Raw genomic sequence first — 20189 nt, forward strand, 5'->3', positions numbered from 1 at the left:
AACCATGTCCCACCATTAGATAGCTTTATAAATAAATGGTAATCTACAATTTTTGTAATGCATTTTATTCCAAAAAGTAGACGTAGGTCTAATATTTCCATTCTACGCTTCACTGCACTGAGTCTCGCGGCACTTCTCTGTAAACGCGTCACTGTTACCGTAAACATTGTATGAATTCCGCACTTGACTATAGAAATACGAAGTGCCGCTCACTCGACCACAGTCACTCACCGAGGAGGTTCTGAGCTGTTCTGGTCGTTCTGACCCGTCTTTCACCAACACTTAACACCTAAGAAGTTGGGCTGTTTGAAGCAGGACCCGCGGCGAACGCTGGAACGAGCAACACGTCTGGCGAAAGGAAAACACCAACGTGGTTTATTTGAACGGCGCTCTACGTCGACAGGGCTGCGATACCAACACACTGTGTAATAAGTTAGTAGAGACACGATGGCTGATACAACCACGACCAGTCCCGATGAAAACTATCTGATGAAGGTAAAGGGCTACGTGAGGACCCAGAAAGGTTTAATCCTCGCAGCAGAAATAGTAAGTTTTCGTGTTATTTCGTCATTTTTAACTTCTGCGCAGCTCCGCGTGTTAAGTAACTCCCCGCTAATCAATATTTTCAAGTTGCTTACGTGCATCAACCTTATAATACAGGATGCAGATGAATAATTATGTGGACATGTTTCCTGTTTCTAGACTCGGTTTCTTTAGTTAAACTTTTTTTTTGGGAGGCGGATTGTTGAGCAGGGGAATCTGCAGCCGGTGGTCGCGGGGGGACGAGGGGTCACAGCAGGGGTCAAGGGTTCCCACCTGTCACTGGTCCTCGGCTGGTTTCTCATTTGGCACCGGAGCACCAAATGCTCGGTGTTAACGGCGGATGAAAGGTCATGTGTGTTAACTTGGTCCGCTGGGTCTCTAGGACACTATTTGTAGGCAGAGGAGGAATGGGCCAAATATGGTGAAGGCTGCTGTAGAAGGAGCCATGTGGAAGAAAGGCTCGCACGGTGATGTTATCCACGTTATACAGAACCTTTGCACATCTGCTTGAGGAAGAGGAATATTTCATAATAGGAGCATAATAAACAGAAGCTTGTTTTGTTAATACATGAGCAACTTCAGAGCTCAATCAGCCCACAAGTTCTCGGCGAACTCGACGTAAGCTCGGCGTGCTGACACACGTCCAACAGCTAGAACCTAGAACTAGGGCCTCTGACAGGGACGCTCGGTGAGCGGCCTCAAACGTCTCTCTGCGCTGCTGTCAGACTGTTGGCAAGCACAGATCGCAACCTGTGGCATACAGTAATCACCGGATGTACGGCGGCACTGATCACAGCGCAAAACCTTAGGGGTTAGAAAAAGAACATGCAAATGAGGATTTGTTTTTATTTGGATGTGTTTTTATTCTGCTAGTGAAGCATGACTCACGAGGCCATTAGGGTCTTTGTTGGTGGTCAGCCGTCCACCCAGTGTGGAGTTTTTCTGCCCAGTGCTAATAGGAATTCCAGACTTTGTGTGAAGATTGTTCCAAGGAGCAGAATTCCTGAGTCGCTTAAGACGTATCTGCACGTATCTGCTGATCGGGCAAAGCTTTACGCCTCGGTGCACACGAGGATGTTTGTCTACCAATTGTGGCCTTCAGGACCTTTGTCTAAGGCGACATGGTTTACAGTGCAGAGGGTGTCAAGGTGTGTTGCTGCTCACTGTGTTTCCATTTAAACCTTTTTCTACTGCATGGCTCCTTTATAAAACAAGTGCAGCAGACACCACATTCCAGTCAGGTGAACACACCCATTAACTGTAAATTTGTCTGTTTAGTCGAGATCCTCCGCTTCCTTGTATGATGTATGATGAGTGCGAGGCGCTTGCATCATCGTGTGATTCAGAAGCACGTTGGCTTTGCTTATGTCTCTCCTCTGTGTGAAACAGAAGTGAACGAAGGAAGAACCTTCCACTTCCCCACTGAACATTGTAGTGAGCTGTGGCAGGGGCTAAATCAACCCTAGCAACCGTTGCTGTTTGTTGGGTCTTGGCGCTACGGAGCGGCTCGTGGCTCTCGCGTTGCCGCTGACTATAATTAGACAGAGCACCATAAGAGTTTCCCTGCATTCGGGTTCAAAAGAGCCGGTCCCGGCTGTAATCTCTTAAAGCCCGCTGTGGGCGACGCAGACGTGTGAGCGTCTCTCTGAGTCTTTTTGTGTAGCGGGTGTTTGTGTGTGTGCCGGCCTCCTCAGTAGGTGCCGCCCTCAGAGCAGCCGGCTCTGGGCCGAATAGAGCTGCCTTTGTGTCGGACGGCGACCTTGGCCGCCCCGCTTCACTACAGAGGCAGCCTGTGCCAGCCTCGAGAACACACGGGCCACTGATGCATCTGGCCGGCTGCACGTTTGTGTAACAGTTGTGTGTGGGGGGGTGCAGTAGTGACAGATGTAGGGCTGGTGTCGAGTCAGTTACATCATGCGCGTGTAACGTAGACAACAGTCACTGAACACTGGCCGCTGAGTTTGCTGGGTCTGACAATAAAACTCTGCAACATTCAACAACTCAGGCTATTATCAGTACATGCACTCTCATCTGGATCATGCATTGGTCTAGTTGTGCTGGGACATTTTGTGCACACATGAGCATAAATATTCAAATGTGCTGAGTGAATGAATGAACAGGTGAGAATCGCAGCCATTGCACAGATTCGCAAACAACGCTTTAATGTTTGAAACTATGTGAAAGTTTCTGCCTCACAGCGGTCATACGTCCATGTTGTGTGAAAGCGACGTCCCACACAGTTTGACCGTAGCAACAATAGCAGTATTGAAAAAAGGCCAGTACTGGTTCTGAGCCGTGGGCTGCCCGCGTTTGGGATTTCTCCCCACTGGCAGCATTTCAGGGGATTCAGGGGACAATGAATCGTTTTCCTCATGTGGAATGATTTTGATGGAACGGCTGTAAATGTACTGTAGGATGAAAGCTAATGTCAGATGAGAGACTCATTTTTATAATTCAGTCATTTGACGCTAATATAAAACATTATTCCTAGTGGACATCAGTCCTTTCTCAGATCAATCTGCATGTGAGGCACTTCAAGCGGAGGTAAATCAGGCGGCATGTGACGTCTCATTCCTTTATTTCTCTCCTAGTTCATCAGTTTGATCATCCTCATCTGCTACGCTGCGTCTTACTTTGGAGGCTACTTTGTTCTGGCCCTCTCCGAAATGATCATCTCCACCGCCTTCTTTGTCATCTTCATGATGGAGCTAGACAAACAGGTCCTGGTGGTCAACTGGATCTGGACCGTGAGTGCGCCTTGTCCGGTAGCGTAAGCAGCCACCGGTGCAGAGTTGGACAGTGCTAAGTCCATGTGTCCTCTCTGTGCAGGATCTCTTCCGCGCAGGCCTCGCTGCCTGTCTTTACCTCATCACGTCTCTCATCGCTGTCATTGGAGGATCTGGGGACGGCGCACGGATCACAGGCGGGGTGAGTGAAGCTGCCACGGGCCTTGGCTCCCACTGCATACTCGAACTGAGTAGAGCAGTGTAATTGTTTGTTTTGACAACCATCGACCCTTATTTGTCACAAGCTATATTAACCTGTTGATGTGCAACTATGACAACTAAGCGAAACTCTGGGGGAGGGATATTTCTGGTCATTTCCTTTGTTTACGCCCAAACTCTCAGTGAAAGCTCTTAGTCGGTACTAATACTTATGTCATCTTCATCCTTATCTCGTGCTTCGTTCCTTCCTAATTGCAGGACGGATGATAGATAGATGATTTGCCCGTCGTGGACACATTTGTTAGCGTTGCTCTCCTGAGCTGTCCCAAACGCAGCTTAGCTGACGTGTTTGGATTTATCACAGCCATCAAACAGGACGTGCTTGTAGATGCAACAACTCAGTGATGAGCCTGAGACACGAGAGGAGCAGGATCTAGTAGGAGCATACTGTACAGTGCATGCATGTAGATCCATATCCATCTAACCAACAGTGGTTAGAGGCTGTTACTGCTCTGAGCTGGAAAACTGAATCAGGATGAATGACAAGAATGTTACAGTTTCAGTTACAACACAAACTCTCATTTGAAGGGTTCAATTTTTTTTATTGTTGCATCATTGAGGTATTCAGTTTTGAGTTCTACTGTATATATTGAAGCCAATTTCTAAATTCTAATACGATATAATAGAATTCTTGATTTTTAGCCATAGTTATGTTTATACCTTGTTTCTTGTTTGAGGGTTTTAAAACCTGGCTGATGAGCACTTTGGGCTGAGCCTGAATGTATTTTGTACTGCTACTGTGGTTGGATTAGTGGAGTCATAGGCTGCTTTGGTTTTTAAAACTACAGCTAAAGTGAATTTACATGCCTGTGGTTTTTACCTGCTCTTTTGTTTAACTGTACACACCATGTTTATGACCGAATGCAAAAACCAACTCAGATTGGCTCTGTTTGCTTTTCTGCTGAGAGAAGTTAAATGCAAATTTAATTTAATTGTTTTCCTTATTTGACTGTGTCGTTTCATATGAGCTAGGCATATGCTTATTATTATGATTCTTACTCTTTGTGGCTGTTTCTCAGGTCTTTGGTTTAATTGCCGGTCTGCTGTTTGCATATGACACCTACACCATCTACCTTCAAGCCAAGACCACCCGGCAGCAAACTGCAGCCCCTGGTGGTGAGTCTAGACGTCTATATCACAATCTACCTTATTTCACATGTACGGTACGCTTTCATTCTATATTGTCTGACTTTTGCCATTACAGACGCCAGAGTTTAAACACTCCAAGGTGCACATACCTTTTTCAAGAATGCAGTAGAAGAACAAAATGAGGACACTTGTGCAGACGTTAAGCAGAGGGGATGGTAGACAATAAATGAATAGGTCACAGTTTTATTAATGCCACTGTTTGTGTGAAGTGGAGAATTGTTCAAGGACCATGGCCGAAGAGAAGATGACAAAACCAAAGTTAGTGGTACTGTACTTCTGTGTCTGTATGTCAGACAGCCACGTCTACTACATGGAAAGTGATCCTGAAAAACTTTGGTGGCAACCTCAGAACCTTACCATAATTTAAAAAGGGACAACAGTAAAAAACATGAAATAAAAATAGGCAAAACGTTTGGAGCTTGTCTTATATATTTGTGTTAATAGACTGCTGTAGTTACTAGTTCATTTTGACTTGTGCTTTTGGAAATATTTTTTAACATCATCATTATTCTTTATTTTCCATTTTTCTGAACAAACTAATGATTTCCCTCTGTTATTTACAAACTGCTCTCTGTGTGTTACTGCCCACATTAACCAATTCATTTGTCTTCTATTCTTGGTGTCTAATCACAGTTAGTCTGTATTTTTAGGAGCCATAAACATCCATTAACCAACTTTTACAAGAACTACGCTGTCATCCATCCAGTTCTATTTGAACTATGACTTTTGCTCAGGTGTTTGTGTGGTTTTATTTCTTCTTACATTTATAACACATTTGGAATATTTTCTGTTGCCAATTTTTTACAGTCTACTAGTGAGGCTTAGTACGTTTTTTTAAAGACATTTGTAACATATAATTGAAATGTTATTACACTTTAATGTGTTCTGTAATGTATGTAAGTACGTTGGTCCAAGGCAAACATTTTTTCTAACATGTTTTACAAGAGTTTGCAGTTTGTAATTTAAGGATTCAAAGGATCGGTGGTTTGGGAATTAAAAGACATTGTTACTTCAAAAATGTTTTTGAATCAATCTATTTTATGACGATCTAAGGTGTCTTCTATCTAATTCCCACCAGATGGAGGTAGAGCGCTGCTCATTGCCCTCAGTTGTACAGTCCTGCGCCATTGGTTTTTGGCATCAGGTGGGATAGCTACCAGTGCAAAATGGTGATGGTGAAGTTTTTTATTTTGGATTCTTCTCCCGTCTATCATTTTCACGACGTTTTTCACAAGCACTGCCAAGACCTTTACTGATCTGGTGCCGTCCTTAACTGTGATTCATAATCCATCTCTAAAATTCCTTTTTTTCTAATATTGTTTAACATTTTAATAGCATTTATGAAAATATCTTTTCCAATATTTCTCGAAATACCATAATAATTATACATATGGTGTTTGTGTAAGCAAGACAAAACTTTGGGATATAAAGTTGGAACTTCTTTAAATTGTGTAATAATGCCAGGATAACGTCGCAACACACCTTCATAATAAGAGCGGGAGCGGTATTGTCTTAACTTAATCGGAGTTTTTAATCGACACTTTGCATGATAAAATAATGATATGCAAATCTGTTAACGATATATAATATGGACATATTTGTTGGGCTTCTGTTTTGCCCCTGTGTGAGCCATGTGCAATACAAACATAAGCATATGTTTTACTTTAAAAGAGTAACCGGAACTTGAATGTCTTAGTTAAGCTAGTTTGCCAGCGTAACTTCCCTAAGTTGTTAGCTAAGTCGGAATGATCAGTCCCGGGGCAGAGTGAGAGGAACATCATGTTGCGAGTTTCACGCTCAATTTGACGGTGATTACTCAGACTAAGCGAGCGGTTTGTTCACCTGGAAATTCAACCGTGTTTCTAATTATTACGTTTCAACGGACATTAACATGTTTTTGCGCGGGTCGAAGAAGCGGCGCTCGGTTCGCTCGGTAAGTGCTTTTTTACGATACATTTGTTTCTTCAGAACTCCTTAAATAGTCAGGAAAGCGTCTCTTTCTCTAACATAAACACACTTAAAGGTTATTTCCAAGTTCGCCTGCTTCACAATAGAAGGCGAGAAATAAAGTTGTAAGTTAGTGAATTTAAAACCAGCACAGAAAACAGCCGTGTCCCACCTCCACCTGGCTTTCGCTTTTTTCTAAGCCGTTCCTCACACTTTGTTGTCTCATTGTGTAACACCGTTTATCACAACGTCTCGATGAACATTCTTTGTTTCGTGAGTCACCTCCATCCACAGTCAGGGGGGGTCGCCGCACAGTACGTCACAGTTTACCTGTGCAGGTTGCGATGTGGTTCGTGTTCGTGTAGCTGGAACCTGAACGCGTCGCCAGCTTCGTCACGTCATCGCTAACAACAAATGGGGCTCTGGTAGACGATGTCCTGCTGGATCTCAGCCCAAAACAAGGAGCACATGGTTCCTGACCCGACGAGGCCCGCTTCCGAGCAGACTAACAAACAGCTGTGTGGCCGTAAAACATCTGGCTCCGCTGCCACCGCAGCACTCGCATTCACATACACAGTGGTCACAACCTCCTGATGTAAGACTTGCAGGTTAATTGTCCTTTAAAAAGTGCTTAACAATATTTAAACACTCTGAACATATGTTCCTTCATTACACAAGCAATGCATTCAATTATTAATGGAACCATGAATATTTTATACAACACTCATTACATCAGCAAAATGTGTTTTAGATTCATGTTACAGCACGTAATGAATTTTTAAATAGATTGTGTCTATATTGTTTTGAAAAGAACGTATTTCTGGGAAATATCACAATATATGTAATTGTGGTTCACAACTGTTCTCCCAGCAGCTGCTTTACAGTTAATAACATAGTGTAACGTTGATAAATGTGTGAAATGACATTAAACACAACATGAATATTTCAAACTGAACACAAACTCTCTGCGATGCTTCTAGATTTACGACCTGGCTCCACCCAAGTGGTAAATGCTGCCGTCTGAGTTGACCTCAGCTGCCCAAAGCAGCGGTGCGTGACCCATGAGTGCAACTAGAGGTGTAGGGGCTCAGAGAAGGGGCTTTGGCACAACTGGCCTGCAGGCTGTGTGTTTGATCTGGTCAGAGCTGCACCTACTCAGAGGCCCCTGACCTCTCACCTGTCCTGTTAATGTGCAACCCCTCCTGCACCACTACGCTGAGGAGAGGAGCACATTTCACATGAGGTTTATTATGCTTATTTGCGTAAAGAATTCCTTGGAGTGTTTTTAATGAACTCTGGGACTGGACTGACCGGACCTCATGACATTAATCAGGTGCATTTATTATCCAGGCTATCCTATGTTATCGCAAGCCATTCAAAAGCAGCTGGTTTCTGATGTCCGATAACAAAGTTGGCAGATTTTCAGTTTGTCCATTACCTGGTTACACTGTTACTTGGTAGCGACAGAGAGCTCAGTCAAACCCAGGCAGCAGCATGTGATCAAACCTTATACCCACTAAGTGAAAAACAAAGGAGCTGATAGGAAAAGTCTGACGCCAGGCTCAGAGGGAGCGTGAACGTGTTATTGATTTTACTCACACTTGGTTTAGAGAAAGCTTCCTTCCACCCCTCCCATCACATCCTTCACTCACAGCACAATAGGCAAAGCTCGTAACACAGTGACTTTTGTGGAAAACTGAAAGGAAGTCCACATGAAACCCTCCAGTCTGTGGAGCCTTGGCATAAAGGACGCTGCCATCATGATAAGAAAACCCACCAAGGACATGTAAAACTAACTGGCAGCATGTAGTGCTCCAGGCCGAAAGGTTGTCCTTCACACTACGTTATCATCACACCAGTTACTAGAATGAATGGTGACTGGATGTAGTTAATGTGTCGGAAATCACTCATTTAGTACATGGGACTATATGGGACTCCATATAGTAAATGAGGACTATTCAATAGATAATGGGTTTGTCAACTCACATATTATGTTCTTCTAGTACTCTGTAATAATATTATAAGTAAGTTTAAAGCTTTTCTAAGGATTCCTAATCCTTCACTAATCATTGCATCATGATTGTACCCGTATCTCCTAATTACTTTGTCTTTAGTGAACATCTCACAGATTCCATTAGCGGATGTTAATGCTCCAGAGGAGGCTGCAAGCGTAGAGGTTAAATGTCTCCCAGTCAACATGCTGTTGGCCTGTAAAAGGCCGGCCTCGCTTTTAAAATGGGCCAAAGAGCTTCTGTGTGAACAAATGTGAGCATATTAAGTGTCATTTCACTTCTTCCCTCTATGAAAGAGAACTCAGCAACACCCTTTTGTATGTCGCACTGTGATTGTCTCATGACGGCTACGGTTTCTGAAAGTGTTTTTATCGCGTCTCCTTAATTTCATCCTCCGGCTTTCCTCGATGTAATGCTTAGGACTGTAGCCTCAAACCAGTGTCGGTGGCACAGACTTTTGCAGGCTCCGCCAGTGTGCGACAGCACAGGAGAACCTGTCAAAGGATGAAGGGAAGGTTCAGTCCTAGAAGCATTAATAAAATAACCTAAAGATAATAATAATATTAATTGTTTAGTCTGTTGTTTCTAAATGGATTAATGCTGACCTGACGCCTTATTCAGCAGCCTATAGCAAACTCAGTGTGTCCTTTGCATGGGAAAACAGGCTTGACGTGAACAGTGATTGTTTAGTGGTTAGAGCTGCTGTCCTCATGAGGTGTGGAGAAGGAGCCTTCACGCAGCTGAGCAGGTATGCACATGCATCTCGTTGTATCACATTTCTGGATTTTATTGCTTTGCTCGTTAAACTTTGTCAGCATCTGTGTGCATTAGTTAGAAGTATTCATCTGCAAGTACACATAGTTAATCAGGGTCAGTTAATTCTGCTCAGCTCAGTTTTAGCAGGTAATAAAAATTAAATTCAATTAATGCATGTTCTGTATTTTATTTCTCACCAGCACCAGCCAATATTATAACTTAATTTTTCATATGAATTTATGTTTTAGTATCTCACCAGAAGAAGAGTAAAAAAGGTTATAGTGATTTTATTCATGTTAAAACTGTCAACAGCAACGAAAACATTCCACACTGATGGTGAACTCTTCACAGCGAGATATGAGAGGAGCTGCACAGGAGAGGAAAAAAAAGTAGGGACTGCAATGAGAGGGAAAGGGAGCAGCTCTCATCCTGTCTGCTTCCTTCCTTTCATCTCTAAAAAAGAGGCTTGTGTTGGCAGTCTACAGTCTACACGCACGCACACACACAAACACGCACACACACTGTCATCACCAGGCTGCAGGAACAGAACCACAGTAATAGTGACATATGAGCGAGTCAGTTTGTGCAAAGCCAAGCTATTCAGCAAAGTCAGAAGCTCTACTCAGCACTTTAGGCAAAAGGCTCAACTTTAGGTTTTATTCCTGAATCTGTGTAAACCACACAAGCCTCACACGCCCAGATTCTAAATGTGTACCCACGTTTGGGGACCGGTGCCCTGTGGTCACCACGCTGATTATTAATAGCAAATGCTCAGCGGGTGCTGCAGTTTGATGTGAATCCTGATCAGATCAGATCATGTTTTGTGGAACATGGTGGAACATTCAGTGTATTTCTCCTCCCTCCCTGAAACACTGACTGATTTCTGTATATCTTTCCCCTTACTACATAAGAACTAACGTGAGCTGAAGTGAGTTTGTTTATGCTCTCAGGAGGAAGAGGACCCAGACAGAGGGCAGCCCTGTATGCGCTGCGGAGACCAGTGTCCCGGCTTCCGTGTCCATGGCTGGAGGTAGGAACTGCAGAACTCTTAAACACTGCTTATCTTTGCAGGAAACGTTTCTCATGCAGCGTATTCAGGGGCCGTAGAGAGAGTCGAGCGCGTCCCGTGTTTTAACATGGCATTTATAATTGACTTACACTCATACAGTACATTGAGATGAAAGCAGTTGGCTTATACTTGCTGATTTTCCTCACTGGCTGACTGCCAAGCGGAATGTTTCTGATTTATTCATGAGATATTATATATGCTGAGATCTTGTGCACTGTAGATACTAAACGTCAAGCCAGCATTTTTAAGAATAAGTAATTTAGGAGTTCAAACTGTGTCCTAAAGCTAAGAAGCGCTGAGGATCACTCTCACATGTTTCAAACTTATGCTCAGATGACTGTGGTCGGCCTACACACATCCTACACCTATTTGTTCAAGAGCCGTTTTTTTGCTCTGGGAAACATGTTTTTATTTGAGCCCCTCTTTCCTTTCCTCCCTCTCCCTTATTCTTTTAGTGGATATCCAGCTGGTCGGATCTCTTGGCGACTCTAATCCTGTCAATCACACTAATAAGATTAAGCTTTACTGCTGTGATAGTAACTCTCTCGATCACTCCGTGCCTCCCTCTCTCTCTTCAACACACTGTGGCCTTTTCCTTCGCAGATAGGACCGTTTTTTGAGTTTGCAATGTATAATATTTAACTGTACCTCTAGATATAGTCGACAACAGTGTTAAGAAAGAAAATGTTACCTGAATATGAGAGAAAAGCAAAGTGTCATTTGCACAGATGGAAGCGTTATAATCCAGATTTCATTGTGTTGCGCTTAGTGCTTCCAGACCCTGCAGCTGTAGAGCGACCACCAGACACACACATAAACGAATAAAGAGGAACAAGAGGAAGGTTCATTTCTGGTTACGAATGGATGTGTTCACAATCCCTAATGGGAAGTGCATGGCTGAAGGAAAGTGTGTCAGGAGAGGCATGTGTGTAACCAAAAGACTGTAATTGTATCTTTTAGCTCATTCACTTCTGTTCTTCTATTCAGGTCAAGACAAAAGCTCAGAAGTTAGGATGTAATGTAAAACACATGTGCTGTGCTCCGCCTGTAGCTACATTCTGCATAGCCCTGTACTCATCAGTGTGTTTACAGCATGTTTGATCAGTGGACTCTTAACACAGTTCAGTTCGATTCAGCTTCATTTATACAGTGACAACTCACGGTTACCTCAAGACACTTTACAAGGTTTCAGACCTTATGCAACTAAAACCTGAAAACATCCCAGCTAAAAACCCCCTCTGTATAGAAGAAGAGACCTCCAGCAGAACCAGGCTCACGGTGGGCGGGCATCTGCCTCGACTGGTTCAGGTCAGGGGGAGAGAGAGTTACTGGCACACACTGTGAGTAGTTACAGTAGTCCAACCTAGAGAAACTAATGCACAAAATTAAAACTGTAGCATCAGCATCACTGATGCTCCTTCTTTTAGCAATATTTATAAGCTGGAAGTAGGCGGTTCTACTTTCCAGACTGGAAGACAGGCCGAGAGGTAATATTGTGTGTGACAGATGCGTATGTCCTGTTTAGCTGTTGCAGACGTTTAGCTGATATTAAGACATTAAATGATTGAGATTTATGGGGGTCAGTGTTTAAGACCCCAGAGTCCATCGCTAATTGCATCTCCCTTAATAACTAATTTGGAGCCACACCTCTGCTTGCAGAGAAGCTCAGCCAAGTGACCACTGGCTCAGCTGCGGCTCCTCACTGAAAGGGAAGTGATCCATCTTCATCCTGAGCTCTCCCAGACAGAGCACAAGCTGAGGAAGGGGGCAGATGGTGCCTCTGCCGCCCAGCAGTGAGCGAATTGAGTTACTTTTGACCCACAGGTCCCCGCAATGCTTCAGAAGTCTTGAGTCGCCATCGCTATTAGTCTGGGCAGTCATGCCGCAATTACTCAGTCGCTAATTAGAGAGTTATATGACAAGGCCCATCTGTTTGTTAAAAGGTCTTAGGACGGTTTAATATTCTGCACTGAAGTGAGTCCTAGTTATAGATCGTCCCAGCAGCAGCACAGAGGATTATACTGTGGCCGTCACACTGGGTTAAGTAACACTATAAGCTTGTCTTATTGTAATCAAGTGGTAAAAAGTTAGGAGTCTAAGAGACGGCAGAAAGTAAATCATCATCAAGTGAAAATGACTGAATGATGATGACTGAAAATCTGCCCGTACGAACACCCCAGTCGCAGAACAAACCCACCTGGTGTGGAATCAGAGATGTGTCGTGCTGACACTTCATCGTGCGTGACCATCTCAATCGCACAACGCGACAAATGCTGCGCCGCATCGCTCATAGGATCAAAATCCGTTCCACCCATTTCTATGATTAATAACTGCATCAAAGCCACAGTCGTCCATCTGTTGTGAATCAGTCGCCGCCGCCTCGTCAGAGCAGAAAAGACTCTTTGTGAACCTCGCTCGGACATCTGGGTTTTAATTTTTAGCTCTTCGACAGCCCGAGGAAACCGCCGATGTGTTGGTACAAGAGCCGGATGTGTGTTCAGAACTGCATTGTCAGTAGTTTGTGTGGACTGTGGCTGTAATCAGGGTGGTGATGACTATTGTCTGAGCCCACTATCAGCACGGAGGAGGAGGAGGAGGAGGAGGAGGGTGGGAGCTGGGGGCGGTGGAGACGTTCAAAAGAGCAGCGCACATGCAGGAGTAACCACATGAAAAGGAGCCGCCAGAGAAGATCCCGCTCTCACTGACAGACAGGCAGGAGCAGGCGCCGGTCGGAGGCAGACCTCTGCAGGTCCACCGGGAGTCTGGACGGGTCGGTGTCGACGGGCCGGCCTCCACTGCTTTGTCATGATTGCAGCAGGTAATGCAGGAACCGTGATTTGCTGTGGCGCTGGATTAGAGGGTCTGGAAACGCAAACAGTCATTTGCCTGCGGGACATCGAAGGGTTTTGTACAAGACAATCCTTGTGCGTCATAGCGTGACTTTACATTGTTTTGTACACATCTGTGTAGTCTTCAGGTGAAGGCCATGATGTCAGGTGTGTGTGTGGTGTTTACAGTCACCTTCGTAACAACCTGGAAGGTGAGGCGACGCACAGCCTAACAATATGTACGTACCAGGCTGTAGGACAATGTGTGGCTGCTTCACTGGGATGACATTTACTTTAAAGATTTAGAAATACGGCATATGTGTGTGAACGGATTACTAGATCAGCACTACATCATCGACAAAGGGAACAGAAGAAGCTGTACTAGAGCGGCTGTAACAAAGTTTCGGTCCAGTTAAGTCAACGAGTGGGCAGATTGTGGATCCTTTCCAGCATCTGCTGTGTCTGCTGGAACACGCACAGCTGCTGGTGAAATGACTGTTCCAGGCCATTTTCCAATATCTAGTGCTGAACTGTACAAGTCACCTGGGGACAAAGCTTAGGGTAATGTATTACATCAGAGGCCTAAGACTGACCGGGGCTCTGCCCATCACAGCCGGCTGGTAACAGTGTTCAAGTGACATCATTTCAACTTTAGTCAGGTTTCAGTTTGATTAAATACAAAAAAGGCTAAAACCCTATTGTGTTCCCTAAACCTGTACTGTAGATGTAGATGTAGAAAGTAGTAATTTTGCTTTGCTTATTCTCAGCTCTAAAGAGAAATCAGAAAAAGCTTGAACATGATCTGAGACTTTTCTGGATGCATTACTAACTGAATGTTTGCATCCGGTCGTGATCATCTCCTCCTTCATGATGTGGAGGCTGGAGGCTGGTGGGATGATGATGCTTGAGGCATGGTGCATCTGCCATCTGTCCCATCATGCCAGGTCTCCGGCTGTGTCCTACTGTCTTACGTAGACACGAACTTGACGCCCTCCCCAAATGAAGACACTCACACATAAATGCATCAGGGACCAGATCTGTGCCAACGGGGCTTAGCCTAAGCTGTGTTTACTATTATTTGTATTGGTTCTATGAGCTTGGCCGCCGTGGTCATATGAGCTGCTAGTGAAGGACAGCTGCAATTACTATCACACTGTGCTGGGCCTGGGAAAGATACTGATCTGAGTAGCATCTCTTGACTTGCTCAGCAGTTAATTATACTGTGTCAGGAGGGAGGAATACATTCACACAGCACTCGAGTAGTGGTTTTTGATTTTTACGAGATGATTGATTAGTAAAGTAGCGCCCATCCAGTTTAAAGGCAGTTGTGTGTGTTTGTGTGCTAGTTTTCCGGCGGTTGTGGGGGGTTGGGTGCTGGAATAAAGCAGCTTTGTGCCTCGCGAACTTGAGCCTCAAGTGCCAGCTGGCAGACTGTTATGCAATCGCAACGGCGATGTACACATGCCATGCGTGCTGCGTATGGCTGCATTGTCGCATCCACGCACACACCCAGGCCTCTCTGTCACTTGGGGCACTTGACTCTGACTCCACCAGCCCCCGCGCACAGGCACACCCAGCGCCAGCCTGGGGACGGTGAGGAATCAACAGGACAGGACGGGGGTGTGATATGAGGCAGAGGGGGATTATTGCTCCCATCTTCATCTCCCTCTCTTCACTGCTACTGGATTGACTGCGGGGCTTATGTCAGTGACCTCATTTCCTGTTGGTTCGGTAGAACAACGGTGGGGACGTGCTGATTGGAGATGCCGGTGGGATCCGGCCTGAGTTAGTTCAAAGTAACGTGGATGTTGTGTTTGTGTTGTGAGAATTGGTGCAGCAGTCATTTTTGCCAGCAGGGAGTCAACCTCAAGAATGTGTTTGAGCTGGTTTGTGACATAATCTCTCCATCACAAGTGTGGTCATAAATAATATGAACAACTGTGGGAGTGTCTGCAAAGGTGTGTTTTAATATAGCTGCTGTTTACGTTTCTCTGACTACTGCAGTTTCAGAAAAGTGGAGTTGCAGATTTTATATATTTATAATATTATAGATGTGTTAGATGCTACTGTACAGAAACAGAGAGGATCATATCTTACAGTAGGCCTCATCTTATCTTAGTCAGGATTATAGATGTTTGTTCTTCAGTATCTCCATAACAGGGAGAACCCAGCTGTCAGACAGTATTTATTTATAGTAAGTTTGACATGATATCATTTTTGACTCATGTTGTAAATCAGTTTAAAAAAATCCCCAAGGGTGAGGCCCAACGTTCTCCCTGTTTCCACAGGAAGATCTGCGTGCATTGCAAGTGTGTGCGAGAGGAGCATGTCGTGCGTTCGGTTCCGGGCCAGCTGGAAAAGATGATGACGAAGCTGGTGTCGGACTTTCAGAGGCACTCCATCTCCGATGATGACTCGGGCTGCGCCTCGGAGGAGTACGCGTGGGTCCCACCTGGGATCAAGCCCGAACAGGTAACGGCCAGGATGTGGAGCAGAACAGATGCAAAGTCAGGACATAAATTAACAGGATGCACGCGCTCACTGAAACAAGTCCCTGCTTAAACCCAAACGATTTACAGATCATTTGAGAAAATATTCAGTCTTTCTGAGTTGACAGTAATTGACAAAATCACCCTGTAATTAATTCAATCGCTGCCTTTTATCGTTTTGGCTTTCTGTGAACGCTCTTCTCCTCCTGCAGGTTTACCAGTACTTTAGCTGCCTACCAGAGGACCGAGTGCCTTATGTGAACAGTCCAGGGGAGAGATACAGAATCAAACAACTGCTGCACCAGCTGCCTGCCCACGACAGTGAGGTAGCACACCAAGACTCTTCTTTAAGTCCCATTATTTGTCACAATGTTAAATAAAATCAACTAAATTGAGAAATAATTCTTCATTTTCCAGCCGCAGTACTGCAACTCTCTGGACGACGAGGAGAAGAAGGAGCTGCGTCTTTTCAGTCAGCAGAGGAAACGAGAAAACCTGGGCAGAGGCGTCGTCAGACTCTTCCCAGTAACTATGACGGGAGCCATCTGCCAGCAGGTAGAGCAGCATTTTTATTTTATGTTGAGCAGGCAACAGTAGCATACTGTTTAAGTGTTTAGTGCAAGTATGTGAAGCCTGTGTAAATATACCAGAGCCAAGCGGAAAGTTTTTAATTAGACTGGAGCAAATACTGATGCGAGTATGTTCAGGCATCGCTCACGGGGCCCAGCACAGAGATGTATTGATTACAGAGCTATAAAAGCAAATGTCTCTGCAACCTGGAGCGTTCGTCGTTGGCTCAAGGACACATCCAACGTCTGCACCACACCTAAGCATCCACCCAACCAATTGTGTTCTTGCAGTGCGGCAGGCAGATCTGCGGCGGAGACATCGCGGTGTTTGCCAGCCGAGCGGGGCACGGCAGCTGCTGGCACCCTCAGTGCTTCCAGTGTGCCTCCTGCAGCGAGCTGCTGGTGGACCTCATCTACTTCTACCAGGACGGACAGATCTACTGCGGCCGGCACCATGCGGAGAGACTCAAGCCGCGCTGCCAGGCCTGCGATGAGGTGACTGTTTTGCCAAGATCCCAAACGTTCAAAAAAGCTGTAATTTCCTCTGTTTTTTTTTACTATTAACTGATGGTAATATACTTGCAGCTAGTTGTGTTCTGGGAATCACTGAACAGTTGAGGGTAAATTTAGACATTTCCTCCAGTTTCGTCTTAATGTTAATGGCCTCTCAGTGTGACTGAATGGCTTAGTTGACGCAAGTGCCTAATGGATCTGGCACAAGTGACCAAGTGTTCTTTGGACCCAGTGAAGGGCTAAGCCTGCAACAGAAGGATGCTGAAAGCATCTCGTTTTCAGTGTCATTAACCCAAATCCTCAGTGTGTCACAGCATTTTTACAATCGTAATTTGTTTATTTCTGTACCCTTGTAATCACATCTGCTGTACTGATCGACCGCTTCGTCTCAGATTATTCTTGCAGATGAATGCACCGAGGCCGAGGGACGATACTGGCACATGAAACACTTCTGCTGCTTTGAGTGTGAAGCTGCCCTGGGTGGGCAGCGTTACATCATGAGGGAGAGTCGACCCTACTGCTGCTCCTGCTACGAGTCCCTGTATGCAGAGTACTGCGATACCTGTGGAGAACACATAGGTACTGATCAGGTTTACATAAATTATTAGGTTTCTATGTCTTCATAGGTTAGTTTACAAGACATTAGAGGTAAGTAGTATTTATGCACTTCAAAGTGCTTCAAAGTACTATTTTAAACGAAATACTGTTTTATTCAGCAGTAAATGTAGATAATGATAAAACATGTCCTTATGAATCCCAGATTAGTGAAAACTACTTTGTCCTTTGATCTAACAGTGATGCCTGATGTCTTCATAAAAAGTGGTTTATGGTTTGAAGAAGAAAAACGTCTGCTTTTTTTGAAACTGCTACTCCTTAGGCATCGACCAAGGCCAGATGACATACGAAGGTCAGCACTGGCACGCTGTGGAGTCGTGTTTCTGCTGCGCTCGCTGTCGTCTGCCTCTTCTGGGGCAGCCCTTCCTCCCTCGAGGGGGGCTCATCTTCTGCTCCAGGGCCTGCTCGCTGGGCGAAGACCCCAACAACTCGGACTCCTGTGACTCAGCGCTGCAGAGCAGAGCCCCTCAGCCTAGCAAGCACTGTGGGCCGGGAGAGAAACAGTGTGGATCCCCTCTGAAGCCACTAGAGGGCATCAGTGTTACTATCAAACCACCAAAGGATTGCGTTCATACTGCAGTGGAAAACAAAGGTAAATGTGGTACCGATTAAAAGAAGTAAAAACATGCTCATGTTTACTCCAGCACACATTGATTTGAGCTGCTGTTATCAGGTACACACTGCACTGCTCCAGTTCAAAATGGAGTTCCTGCACCCAATGGTGTTTCTCACCCAAGAGGCTCCTACTCACCTCTTCCCCACATTCATCGAGGAAATGGCTTAGGTCCATCATGGCCTAGTGATCTCCCGCATTACAGTTTGTTGCCGGGGGACTGTGGTATCAGTGGGCTCCAGGGAGAGCAGAACGGGAAAACTGGACTAACTGGTGTTAATTCAAGAGGAACCTCTACTACGAAAGACTGCAAAAACTGGGTAGAGAAGACGAATCAGATTATGCAAGGTGCTACAAATCACTAGAGCTTGATAGAAAAGAGGATGGTGCCAGTATTAACTCTCAGCATCTTAACTAATATGTCCCCTGATTTTCCTTCCTAGTTTTTCCTCAGAAGAACCTACATGCAAGTTCACCTGACACGCCTTCTTCTCCTCCTCCCAACAACCCGTCCATGTTCCCACCACCTCTGCCCATCAAGTCTCGAGACTTGTTACCCCAGGAGTCCACCCCGACGAACCTGGCACAGCCAGAGAAGACGCCCAGGGATTCACCATCCCCACTGACCCGCACCAGCACTGCCAGAGTTAGTTTCAGAGAACCGATCAGCAGCAGCTACTCTGTCGAGGAGGAAGAGGACAATAACGATGAGAATGTGGACGAATTGCAAGAAGGCGATGAAAATCAGCAGGATGATGATGAAGTGGAGCCGGGCTTCGGAAGCAGGTTACATCTACAGAAAGGTATTCCACCACAGATGGACCTACTGGGTGAGTTAAAGCTTCAAAGAATATTGAATATTTATTCACTTGAAGATAAAAAGCATTGTGTAAATGTTTATAAAATTGTTTTTGCACCAGATGGCGCTTCTAATCACCCACGCAGTCATCGCAGGGGGTGGAATCGTGGCAACACGCATTCTGATCCCACTCCCCACTCCCGACGGCCTCGATCCGACCGGCCTCGGCTGGACACACTGGACAGGAGAGGCGAGAGGGACCACAGGGGCTCCGCCAACACCTCCTCACTGACCCTTCATCCTGGCCACTTTAAACATGAAGACTGCTCTACCTGCTCCTCATCCTCCGACTCGGAGGAAGAGGGCTTCTTCCTTGGACAGCCTATTCCTCTTCCACCACAGCTTCGAAAGCAGCAACCTGATGAGAGCAAAGACAGAGAGGTAGACAAGGAGAGGGAGGTGCAGAGAGACTGGGGGCTGAGAGGCAGCATTAGGCGGAGGAGGGCTAACAGCCTTGGTGCAAAGGACAAAGATAAGAACTGTGCTATCTCCTAGCCCCAAGCAGCAAACAACATTAACTCACAGCAGGCTATTTTCTAAATTATGGTGCACAAGAAGCACCGATGGCCGTTTATTACTCTGGTGCTCATGTTTTAGGACAGAGACAACACGCTCATGAACCACACCCATCTGGGAAGCCAAATAAACTTTACAAAAGTCTCCACACTGTTTGTCTGTATTGATGAATGTTGAAGGAAAAGGAGTTACCATTACATCGGGATTATGTTCTACATTCACTGGAAGAGTCACACCTGTGTTTCAGTTAGTTTCAATGGCTGTCATCTTGTAGTGAAACTGCCCTTATTACTGTCATCGCCTTTATTTACATGTAGTATGCAAACCTCCAGTTTCAGCAGCAACTGACAGCACATTACTCCATGTTGTGTAAAAAGAATAAGTAATACTCTTATCATTTTCTGTGCTCTTACGTGCAATGTTGTTACAACCTTGTTTTATGACTAATACTAAGTGGCAACACACACTACAATAAAGACTTGTCCAAGTTGCCCACAAAGTATCATTTCTGTGAATTCTGGATGTTATTGATGTATAGTCCACACAAACATGGTCTCTGCTCTACGTATTTTTAAGTGTCTAATCATGTCTGGGTAAAGGTCCTTTATTTTTCTATACATGGTGTAAGTCCCAGTTCTTATTGTTGGGAGATGGTTATGGCAGATTCTGTATATTGTTGTCATTAAATCTGTCTAAATTGTTTGTT

At 45.0% G+C, this 20189-nt stretch overlaps 2 protein-coding genes across 5 annotated transcripts; both read left to right on the forward strand.

Moving 5' to 3' along the window:
• Positions 1 to 173: 173 nt before the first annotated feature.
• plp2b (proteolipid protein 2b) lies at positions 174 to 5715 on the forward strand. The gene is made up of 5 exons (XM_029155863.2): positions 174 to 546; positions 3135 to 3290; positions 3373 to 3471; positions 4568 to 4664; positions 4753 to 5715. The coding sequence occupies exons 1-5, from the start codon at positions 448 to 450 to the stop codon at positions 4764 to 4766; spliced, it is 465 nt and encodes a 154-aa protein (XP_029011696.1). The 5' UTR covers positions 174 to 447; the 3' UTR covers positions 4767 to 5715.
• A 166-nt stretch (positions 5716 to 5881) lies between these two features.
• On the forward strand, positions 5882 to 20185 carry prickle3 (prickle homolog 3). Of its 4 annotated transcripts, XM_029155836.3 has the most exons (12): positions 5882 to 9404; positions 9725 to 9801; positions 10363 to 10442; positions 15598 to 15781; positions 16011 to 16124; positions 16216 to 16353; positions 16659 to 16862; positions 17273 to 17459; positions 17758 to 18087; positions 18169 to 18456; positions 18552 to 18938; positions 19029 to 20185. In XM_029155836.3, exons 3-12 carry the CDS (start codon positions 10396 to 10398, stop codon positions 19460 to 19462), a joined length of 2313 nt encoding a protein of 770 aa, XP_029011669.1. In that variant the 5' UTR covers positions 5882 to 9404; positions 9725 to 9801; positions 10363 to 10395; the 3' UTR covers positions 19463 to 20185. The 4 variants fall into 4 exon arrangements, with proteins under 4 accessions (XP_029011669.1, XP_055366062.1, XP_029011667.1 ...); XM_055510087.1 differs by having other exon boundaries at positions 5882 to 9801; XM_029155834.3 differs by lacking the exon at positions 9725 to 9801 and having other exon boundaries at positions 5882 to 6630.
• Positions 20186 to 20189: the final 4 nt, after the last annotated feature.

Source organism: Betta splendens, chromosome 7 (genome assembly GCF_900634795.4).
Source record: "Betta splendens chromosome 7, fBetSpl5.4, whole genome shotgun sequence".
In the NCBI taxonomy this organism is placed as follows: Eukaryota; Metazoa; Chordata; class Actinopteri; order Anabantiformes; family Osphronemidae; genus Betta; species Betta splendens.

Bases quoted from the DNA above. Each gene is read 5' to 3' on its own strand.
- plp2b (XM_029155863.2), top strand. From the start codon at position 448: ATGGCTGATACAACCACGACCAGTCCCGATGAAAACTATCTGATGAAG. The intron at 3,291-3,372 runs GTGAGTGCGCCT...CTCTCTGTGCAG, and splicing joins TGGTCAACTGGATCTGGACC to GATCTCTTCCGCGCAGGCCT. The intron at 3,472-4,567 runs GTGAGTGAAGCT...GCTGTTTCTCAG, and splicing joins GCGCACGGATCACAGGCGGG to GTCTTTGGTTTAATTGCCGG.
- prickle3 (XM_055510087.1), top strand. From the start codon at position 9,706: ATGTTAAAACTGTCAACAGCAACGAAAACATTCCACACTGATGGTGAA. The intron at 16,354-16,658 runs GTAGAGCAGCAT...GTGTTCTTGCAG, and splicing joins CGGGAGCCATCTGCCAGCAG to TGCGGCAGGCAGATCTGCGG. The intron at 18,457-18,551 runs GTGCTACAAATC...TTTCCTTCCTAG, and splicing joins GACGAATCAGATTATGCAAG to TTTTTCCTCAGAAGAACCTA.